The sequence below is a fragment of the Castor canadensis genome, chromosome 11 (genome assembly GCF_047511655.1).
Source record: "Castor canadensis chromosome 11, mCasCan1.hap1v2, whole genome shotgun sequence".
Lineage (NCBI taxonomy): Eukaryota > Metazoa > Chordata > Mammalia > Rodentia > Castoridae > Castor > Castor canadensis.
This window is the reverse complement of record NC_133396.1, coordinates 20,607,970-20,618,037: the sequence shown is the minus strand read 5'-3', so window position 1 is coordinate 20,618,037 and position 10,068 is coordinate 20,607,970. Positions and strand designations below refer to the sequence as shown.

Here is a 10,068-nt window from a genome sequence, read left to right as displayed (position 1 = left end):
AGTAGCTAGGATTACAGGCGTGAGCCACTTTTTTTTTTTTGGCAGAGCTGAGGGGTTGAACTCAGGGTTTTCAGCTTGGCAGGTGCTCTATAGGCTCTAGCCCTTTTTTTTTTTTTTTTTTTTGTCAGATAGGGTGTCATGGTTTTGCCTGGTGCCAGCCTTGGATTGCAGTCCTCCTACCTATGCCTCCTACATACCTGGGATGCCAGGCACGTGGCACCACACCCAGCTTATTGATATGGGACCCTGCTAACTTTTTGCCTGGACTGGACGTGAACCCCAATCCTCCCAATCTCCACTCCGGAGTAGCTGGGATTATAGTCATGCACTACACTGGGCCAAATTTGTTTCCTTTCTTGAAGGAGAGGATTTCTGGAGTGGGAGACTATTTGGTTTTTAGCAGTTCTCAAGCTTGAACCTGCTCCAGGGTGGAGTTCCAGCTACTTAATGCTACTCTTCTCCACACTCAGCTCCCTCTTCCTTCACCCGCACAAGTTGGAGGATCACGCTTCTCTGGCCCTAACTCCCTCATCTGCCGGCCTGAGTCAATTCAACTTGTCATCCTTTAGGTGACTTGTCCCTTTAAGAGCACCCCCTCCCAGCCCCTCCCCACTCTCGGGACTTCCCTATCCAAGCCCAGCCCTTTAAAGCCATCGCTCTTCTCTCTGGCGGATGTGTATGACACTGAGGAACTGAGGGGTCCCGGGAGCTGGGAGTAGGCGGAAGTGGGCTGTGACAGGTGCATGCCAGCATGGACCCACTGCCCAGGGCTCGAGAGGGACTCGGAGCTGGGACAGGGAGGATCCTGAGAAACAGCAAAGCCACTCGGGAGTGGACGAAAGATGCCATTTGTTAAGCAGCCGTTGTTATGTGCAGGCCCGGTGCCTAGCCCTCTCTATGCCTTCTGAGGGAGCTGTTATTCTTCCCATTGTACAGATAAGGAGGCAAGCTCAGTGCAGCGTGGGTCACCCACAGCCACACAGCTAGAAAGCGGCAGAGGCAGGATCTGAACTCAGGTCAGTGGCACTCCGGAGCCTGGATGTTCTCCTCCACAACACATGCCCAGCAGGGTCCTTTAATTGGTTTTCCTGTGTGTAATAGAGTGTGGAGGAAGAAAGGGCTATCGCCTCAGCACCCCCATAAGTGGGTTCTTTCTCTTCCCAGGAGCTGCTTGGAGATGCTGCTGTGGCTGCTGTGGCTCCTGCTGTTGCTCCTGCTCTTCCTGCTGCCCATGTTGACCATGATCGGGAAGCAGACATCTCACAAAGCCAGGCTGTCCTGGCTTGCCAGCCTTCAGCACCGTGTGGCATGGAGAGTCCTGGCCTGGGCAGCTGCCTGGCAACGGCGGAGATTAGAACACAGCACGCTGCATGTGGGTCAAAGCCAGCAGCAGGCCCTGACATGGTGTCTGCAGGGAGCCCAGGGACTCCGCTGTCCCATCAGGGGGAGCACAGGTGTGTTTTCCAGAGTCTGGGGAAGTGACCCAAAGAGAAAGCAATCCCACAGGATAGACAGATTCCAGAATCTGAACACCCGCCACCACCACCCATTGTGGCGCGGCGCCTGGCGCAGAGACCTACTGGGGCCCAGGATGGATTTTTTTCCTGTCCTGGGCCTTTTCCTGCCCCTCACTCCCCAGGCCTGCTCTGGGTTCCTTCCTTTCTCAGGAGTCTCACCAGTCTTGCTTGAAACTCTTGGGAAACAGCTTTCCTGAGGAGTTTCTGGTGTCTTTGGGGCTATAGACATGAGCACCTTCCGGAATCATCTCCCACTGACCAAGGCCAGCCAAGCTCAGGAGAAAGAAAGTGAGGGGCATCTCCCACCTCCTACCTCAAACCAGTACCATGGGGAGACCTCTCTGCAGGTAAAAGGGGATGGCCAGAGCCCAGTCCCACTAAGACCCCTACTTGTAGCCAAACTCTCCCATCAGGGTACTCAAACTTGTGATTTGGGGTCTAGCTCTGAGGTCAAACTAACAGTCTTTCTGGTCCCCCTACAGGCCACCCTACTGGGTCTGGTAGCCCTAAACAAGGCCTACCCAGAAGTGCTGGCTCCAGGAGGCACTGCCCGTGTGACCCCAACATCCCCGTGGCCCAGCCCCCTCCCCTGGCCCTGGCGTGCCCTGGGCTGGGCAAGCCCCACGGGGGCCAAGGACTCTGAGACCCTTCTGCTGGAAGCATTGAGGTCTCCAGAGCTGAGGGGACTGGAGGCCGGGACAGCAGTTGACCTCCTGGACGTCTTCTTGGACCTGGAGTCCAGGGGTGAAGAGCTGGCTGCGGCAATTGCTGTAGGGAACCCTGGAGCGCCTCTCCCTAGACGTGCAGCTGAACTTCGGGATGCCCTAAATCAGGGTTCCCGAGGACTGGCCCTTCGGCTCTGGCCAAAGCTGCAAGTGGTGGTGACTCTGGATGCAGGAGGCCAGGCTGAGGCTGTGGCTGCCCTTGGAGCCTTGTGGTGCCAAGGGCTAGCCTTCTTCTCTCCTGCTTATTCTGCCTCTGGAGGTCAGCTGGACACAGGGACAGTGAGGTGGGGGCAAGGGTAGAGGTCACACTCCTAGCTGCCATGAACCAAGCCCTACATATTCCTCTTTAATCTTCCCCAGCGCCCTGTATGATGGGGATTAGCAGCTCTGCCTCACAGACAAACACACTCAGGATCACAGAGGGGCAGAATCTTGCACAAACTGCAGCTTTGCTATCTCCGGAACCATGGTCTTGTGTCTGCCCTTTTCCAGTTAGGGTCTGGGAGGGAGCATACTGGGCCTACAAGGATGGAAATAGAAGGGAAGCAAAAGGATCAGATGCTCCAAAGAGTAGGGCCTGGGGTTCAGGGTAAGGCATTGCTATCTGCTGTTGCCTGGCACAAAGCAATGTACCACCCCACAACAAGGAGGCTGCTTTGCTCCTCACAGGGGTGATGGGCCTAAACCTATGGCCAGAGCAGCCCCAGGGACTCTACCTTCTGCTCCCGGGAGCCCCCTTTATTGAGCTGCTGCCAGTCAAGGAAGGAGCCCAAGAGGAGGCAGCCCCCACCCTCCTGGCTGAAGCCCAAAAGGGGAAGGAGTACGAGCTGGTGCTGACTGACCACATTAGCCTTACCAGGTGACCTCCTGCCTAGCCTCTGCTACCTCAGGTCCTTTGATGCCCTGCCAGGGAACAGGGACATAGCTCACCCTCTCTCCCAATCCATCCCTTCAGGTGCTGCCTGGGTGATGTGGTGCAGGTGGTCGGTGCCTATAATAAGTGTCCAGTTGTCAGGTTCATGTACAGGTAAGTAACCCCCAGGGGTGCTAAGGGGTTGTCATTGTGTTCTGGGCTCCACTGCCTCCTCCTTCCTCCCCTCAAGGCTGGACCAGGCCCTGAGTGTGCGAGGAGAAGTTACTGGTGAGAATGTATTCTCTGAGGCCCTGGCTCAGGCAGTGGGGCAGTGGCCTGGGGCCAAGCTGTTGGACCATGGCTGTGTGGAGAGCAGCATTCTGGGTAAGTGTCTCTGACTCCTGCCTCCAGTTCTTAGGTTGGCTATCCCCCAACCTAAGAACCTCTCTTAGGAGAGACCTCTAAGGAAAGAGATAAGACACAATCTCTCCTGCTGTTTCTAACAAAAATCCCTCTCTGTATCTACCTCTCATCTTTCTTTCTGCAGTTTGTAACCACTTTCTCTCCAGGCCTGTCTCATATTTAGGATTAGGCTCTAGAGTCCCCTCCACTTGCCCGACTCCCCACCAAGAAACTCCTCCCCACCAAGAAACTCCTCCCTACCACCATGAACCTCAGAATGGGGAAGAAGAGATGGGGCAGAGGGCGTTGGTTCTGGAAGCCACCCTGTTCTCAGGAAATGTGGCTTTGTCCACAGACTCCTCTGAGGGCTCTGCTCCACACTATGAAGTGTTTGTGGAACTGAGGGGGCTGCGGAATCTGTCAGAGGAAAATCGAGACAAGGTAAAAGAGCCAGGATTTGAGTGCCAGGGTCTGACAGCCATCTCCACTCTTCATGCCCCCAGGGTGCCATGGAGTCAGGGGTCAGGGGAGTGGTGGGGAGAGGGGGCCAGGGAGGAGAAACCCTGTTCTGGGGCTCTGAGCTGTGAGGGATGGGTCTCACAAACTCAACTTGCACACACAAGTCTCCTAAATGCATGTACCCTGGACACAGACATACACACCTCATGCACACACAGCCACACACCAGCCTCACTCTGGCCATTCTGTTCCCAGCTTGACCACTGCCTTCAGGAAGCCTCTGCTCACTACAAGTCCCTGCGGTTCCGGGGCAGTGTGGGTCCTGCCAGAGTCCACCTGGTGGGGCTGGGAGCCTTCCGAGCACTCCGGGAAGCCTTGACTGCCTGCCCTTCATCCTCTTTCCCTCCCACAATGCCCCGGGTCCTTAGGCACAGGCACCTGGCTCAGCTCCTGCAGAGAAGAGTGGTGTCCTGAGCCAATGCAGTGGCACCAACTGCCCAGCTCCCACCTTACTCTTTGCTCTGGGGCCCCTCTGGATGGAGAGTTCTTGGTCTGGGGCCTTCACTTGACATTGGTCCACTAGAACTACTGAATTTGATGGGAGAGAACTTGGCCTAGTAGGCCAGTTCTGAGGTGTAGGCTTCAGAGGTGTTGCAGACCTAAGCAGTCCTCTGCCCATATCCTCCTGGGCTTACCTTAGAGGACATGGCTGGAGAGCTCCCATACACACTGATGGTTTCCTGTGTCTTTCAGTCTGACGGTGTTCTCTGGCCATAGTCGTGTCTGCTTGACAGTGAACTGGGTGTGCTGAAAGTAATGGGGATTAATGACCTCTGGAGTGACTCTCAGTCAGTACAATAAAGGCCCCTGCATCATTTTCTCTAAGTGGACAAGTCTGAAGTGTGTTCTGTATAATCACTTTTTTTTTTTTTCCTATATGATCTCTTTAGGGTCCCCAGTAAGATGGTGCCCAGTCACCCAAGTCACTCACTGGTGTTTTTCCTATGGTTTTTCTTCCCGCCCCTCCTTTGCCCACTCCCTCATTGTGCTTACTGGACCAGTTCCCAAAAAAGACCTCTTGTACCCAGTTCTTCACCTGGGTCTGTTTTGGGGAAATTATGTGGGGTTGCATTTACACTGCCAGTCTGCTGCAGCCTGGGCTCTCCTCCCCACTGGCCATTCTCCTTTCTGTTCCAAGTCCCGGGGTTCTCCTCCTGCTCTCCAGCTGGGCTGGGTTAGGTATGTGTACATGCAGGAAATTGGGGAGTCCCACCACAGAGACACAGAGCCTCCTCCTGCCTCCCCCATCCCAGTGTAGGCCAAAGTTGGAGAAGCCATTCCCAGCTTCCCTGGCCAGCCTTAGCACTGAGCCATGAACCCACCTGGTGAGTGAGGGGGAGTACTTCAAATCACAAAGTATCATAGGAGCTGGGCACCAAGGGCTCATGCCTGTAATACTAGCCTCAGGAGGCAGAGATCAGGAGAATCGCGGTTTGAAGCCAGCCAGGGCAAATTGTTCATGAGACCCAATCTTTAAAAAAAAAAATCACAAAAAAGGTTTGGCTGAGTAGCTCAAGGTGCAGGCCCTGAGTTCAAACGCTAGTACTGCCAAAAAAAAAAAAAAAGAAAAAAGAAAAGAAAAGAAATCCAGAGCCACCTGGGTTGTGTCCAAAGCAATAGAGAAACTGAGCCTCCCGGCTACAAGGCTTGCCCAAGATCCTGCAGCTCTTCCTAAATACACAGCCATTCTGGATCTGTTGTCCAGCTTTGGATTCTGCCTGTGAATTGCTTCTCAGTCCTTCCCATATCCCCACCTATGGGCCTCTCCCTCCTACCCAACCAGTGCCACGTCAGCCTGTAACTCTCCTGTTCCATCCAGTGGGCTTCCCACTGCCCAAGGAAGACCCATCAGCTTGGCTCATAAGGCCCTTTGAAAAGCCTGGCCCTCATGAAGCAGGGCCCCCTTGCTCCATAGAAGACTATGAGGACCCCATCCCACTGTCACCTCCAGGCCTTTGCTCATGTTGTCCCTTCTGTGGTATACCTTCTCCCCCAATCTACCTGACTACTTTTCAAACAAAGCCTTCAAAGGTTCCCTATCCTACCCTGCCAGAAGTGACTGATTCTTGTTGATGTCTGAGTAATCCTGCTGTCTCCTGAGCTCTCCTTATGCCACATGGCATCCTACCCAGACGCACGTGTTCCTTGAAAACAGGGCTACGGCCTAGGCACACCATTGCTCCTGAGCTCATGTGGGGCTGGCCCAGGAGCTCCGTAACAGTGCTTTGAACACAAGGTCAGCCTGGAGCGGGGGAGGGGGGGGTACATGCCTTCCCTCCAGGCAGCCTGGCCCAGGAGACAGCTGGGGAGGAGACACTTTCTATCAGCTTCCAGCAGAAGCCAGGCTTGACTGCCTTTTCTCCCACTGCCCACAGTGGGTCTCCAAGGTTTTCTGTCATGGAGGTTGTTGGAAGGGGCAGAAGGGAAGGAGAGCTGGGGAGAGAGGAGGGCAGCTGAGGAACTGTTTCTGAGGAGAAGGCTCTAGAACCTGACAGACCCCAGGAGCAGTGATGAGGAAGGGGGGTGGGGGCTGCTACTATGTGACTGCCCTCCCCCCAACGCACTGTGGACAGCATATCTCGCACTGCCTTTTTTGCCCTAATTAGTATCTTCCCCTCCCCTATTGTCCCAGGCCAGCTCCCCAGCCAAGGCCTCTTTTGTGCACTCAGATTCCTGGATGTAAGGTGGCCTCATTAGTGCCGGGAGACCGCCCCATCTCCAGGGAGCAGGCAGACAGACAAAGGGGGGACCAGGGTCATAGCTGAATCCAATTTAGGCCTCTGAACACCTCAGCGGCCATTCCTTGGGCCCAACCTGGAGACGGTCCCACTGTGGGACGCTAATCTTAGACATTCCTTTGTCTGGCTCAAGAATGGACGCAAGTACTCATCTCTTCCCCACCACCTCAGCTCACTATAAACCCCAGGTCCCTGGTAGCAGGTTACAGTCGCTGGCCTCAAGGCTCCTCGCTGTTTGGACCACTGCACTACAGACCTTCAGGCTAACCCACCCTGAGTTCTAGACGCCATGAACCTTCCTTCCACAAAGGTAAATGCCCAGGGATGAAAGATGATTCATTATACTAGGGTGGTCTCTGGAGTACGTGCTCAGGGGGCTGGAGGAAAGGCCAGAGGTGTCTCTGCTCTTGGTCTTTTCCTATGTGGGTTCTGAGGTGGGAGACTGGGTGGATGTTGGTAGAAAATCTTCCTTGGCTAACACCAGATTGTGCCCTGTTTTCCTAAGTGCTCATATTTATTGTCCACTATGTGTCTATCAGGTGCTGTTTGCACCTGTCATCTCATGTCATTCCCCCAGCAGCCCTGCATAGTAGGAATTATTTAATACTCCGTTTACAGGTGAGGAAGCTTTGTCCCCAGAGGGTGGGGAACTGATCTAAAACCATGGTGCCCAATTTCGCCTCTGCAAGGGCAAAAGCAGAGGAGACAACAGCTTGGAGTTCTGCCATTCCCGATTTCCACGTGGTGTGTGGTGGGGGGAGGGTGGGGATGACACTAAATGTACAAACAGACTCATATATGCCTGTTTCCAGGTGTAGTGGTAAACCTTTGAAATGGGCACGATGGACAAAGGTATACAGAGGCAAGAGGGATTTATTCTGCCTAGGAAGTCTCCAAGGGCTTCCTGGAGGAGATGCTCTGCTGGGTCTTGAAGGATGAGCTAGCTGACATAGGAACCAGACATGACCAAGGGCGAAAACGCAGGAAAAATAGGTGACAGCGCAGACCAGGACCGGGCACGGAGCCAGCTGAATAGGGACTGGGAATGGAGGTTGGTAGCAGGCTAGGAGGGACGACCTCCAGCGACCTGTCTCTGCTTCCCTAGGTCTCCTGGGCCGCTGTGACGCTACTACTGCTGCTGCTGCTGCCACCTGCCCTGCTGTCACCTGGGGCTGCCGCACAGCCTCTGCCCGACTGCTGTCGCCAGAAGACGTGCTCCTGCCGCCTGTACGAGCTGCTGCACGGCGCCGGCAACCATGCAGCCGGCATCCTCACGCTGGGCAAGCGGCGGCCAGGGCCCCCGGGCCTCCAGGGCCGGCTCCAGCGCCTCCTGCAGGCCAGCGGCAACCACGCGGCGGGCATCCTGACCATGGGCCGCCGCGCAGGCGCAGAGCCGGGGCCGCGGCCCTGCCCCGGGCGCCGTTGTCCCACCGCGGCCGCCGTAGTCGTCGCGCCCGGAGCAAGGTCCGGAGTCTGAGCATTTCTTCCGTCTCTGTGCTGGTCCCATCCTTTTCCCCTCTACTCGCCAGCGTGAATCCCTAGAAAAACGGCAATAAAGACGAATCCCTGTTCGTGTGGCTGGTCGTTGTTCCTGTGTGAGGCAGGAGAGCATCTAAGACGCTAGAGCCTGGAAGCCAGCTTGTGCGGGAGAGCTTCCAGTGCAAGGAACCGTGCAAAGCCCAGGGGTGCAGGGAGAACTGCGCGAGTGCTTGTTTGGGGGAGAGGATGCGGGACAGTCGCTCCCCACGCTACTCTGCTAGTCATTTTGTAATGGAGCGTTGATGGGGTGCGGGTGGGGAGGATCCGGGAATGGAGGAAGAGCAAGAAGGGCTGCATAGGGGAACGGAATCCAGCAAAGGATGGTTGAAGCTCATATGCCTCGCCTCAGCTTCAACCATGTATCTTCCAGCGTGGCTGTAGTGTGGGTGGTTGAGTTCATGCAGCCCGGATTGAGAAGTTCCTCACATTTCATCAGTCTTCGCCCTTTATTCTGTAGCAGTAGTAATTAAGGGAAATTCTTAAGCAGAGGTAGGGCAAGATTTTTCTGCAACTCTAGTCAGACAACGTTACAAGTTGAATGGTGTTCCGGAAAAATTCATGTGTTTGAAGTCATAACCCCCATCATTCAGAATGTAACCTTCTTTAGAAATGAGGCTTCTTGCTGGGCGCCGGAGGATCCCGGTTTGAAGCCAGCCTGGACAAATAGTTCTAGAGACACTATCTCAAAACAATCCACCACAAAAAAGGGCTGGTGGAGTGGTTCAAGGTGTAGGCCCTGAGTTCAAATCCCAATAGTGCAAGAAGAAGAAGAAGAAGAAATAATAAGGGGCTTCCTAGTTAGGCATTGGTGACTCATGCCTAAAGTCCTAGCTTCTCTGGAGACAGAGATCAGGAGGATCACAGTTCAAGGCCAGTCCATGCAAAAAGTGAGATCCATTTCTCAAAAACACTCAATACGAAAAAAGGGCTGGTGGAGTGGCTCAAGTGGTAGAGTGCCTACCTCGCCATCATGAGGCACTGAGTTCAAACCCTAGTACCACAAAAAAAAAAAAAAAGAAAAGAAAGAAAAGAAAACAGAGAGAAGGAAAGAAAAAAAAGAAAAGAAAATAGGGTTTTTTTGCAGATGTAAGATGTTTCTTGCATAGTTAAGACGAGGTCATACCAGAGTAGGTTGGCCCTCTAATCCACTATGGGCAGTGTTCTTATATAAAGGGGGAATTCAGACACAGAATTACCAGGGAGAAATCCCAGGGGCGCCCACGGGAACATGAAAGTAGAGATTGGAGCAATGCATCTACAAGCCAAGGAATGCCAAAGACACTGGCAACTCATCAGCAGCTACAGGAGAGGAATGGTACAGATTATTCCTTGGAACCTTTGGAGGAAACCATCCCTGCCTTCATCTTGATCTTGACCTGGAATTCTAGCCTCCAAAACTATGAAACAGTGTATTTCTGTTATTTAAGTCATCCACTTTGTGGTACTTTGTTATGGCAAGTCTAGGAAACTGATGTAACATGCAGAAGTAAAAACACAAAAACACATGGCACTTTCTAGCAATCTAACATCTCAGACAATGTCCAGGTCAGACCTTGGCAGGTGAGGTTGATAGAAGTATGGGATTTAGCATTTAGCCTGCCCTCTCACCCATCCAGGTTCCCACTCTTACTGGCTTTAGCTGTTTTGTCCCAGAAAGCAGCCAGCCTCATCCATAGCACTCAGCTGCATCAATCTTTTTCTGCTTAGGTGGTGAGAAAGTCCTGTGTCTGGTTTCATGTGGATCGTACTAGCCACTGCAGTGCCTGCATCTTGAA

General features: G+C 53.8%; 2 protein-coding genes across 4 annotated transcripts; both read left to right on the top strand.

Moving 5' to 3' along the window:
* The first annotated feature begins 635 nt into the window (after positions 1-635).
* Positions 636-4,841, top strand: Ghdc (GH3 domain containing). 3 transcript variants are annotated; one of them, XM_020178500.2, is made up of 10 exons: positions 636-739; positions 937-1,016; positions 1,165-1,454; positions 1,743-1,864; positions 2,000-2,501; positions 2,912-3,101; positions 3,198-3,269; positions 3,346-3,479; positions 3,853-3,938; positions 4,212-4,841. In XM_020178500.2, exons 3-10 carry the CDS (start codon positions 1,178-1,180, stop codon positions 4,428-4,430), a joined length of 1,602 nt encoding a protein of 533 aa, XP_020034089.1. In that variant the 5' UTR covers positions 636-739; positions 937-1,016; positions 1,165-1,177; the 3' UTR covers positions 4,431-4,841. The 3 variants fall into 3 exon arrangements, with proteins under 3 accessions (XP_020034089.1, XP_020034090.1, XP_020034088.1); XM_020178501.2 differs by having other exon boundaries at positions 642-1,016; positions 4,710-4,841; XM_020178499.2 differs by having other exon boundaries at positions 642-1,016.
* A 1,986-nt stretch (positions 4,842-6,827) lies between these two features.
* Positions 6,828-8,931, top strand: Hcrt (hypocretin neuropeptide precursor). The gene is made up of 2 exons (XM_020178482.2): positions 6,828-7,064; positions 7,860-8,931. Exons 1-2 carry the CDS (start codon positions 7,044-7,046, stop codon positions 8,229-8,231), a joined length of 393 nt encoding a protein of 130 aa, XP_020034071.1. The 5' UTR covers positions 6,828-7,043; the 3' UTR covers positions 8,232-8,931.
* The last annotated feature ends 1,137 nt before the right edge of the window (positions 8,932-10,068 follow it).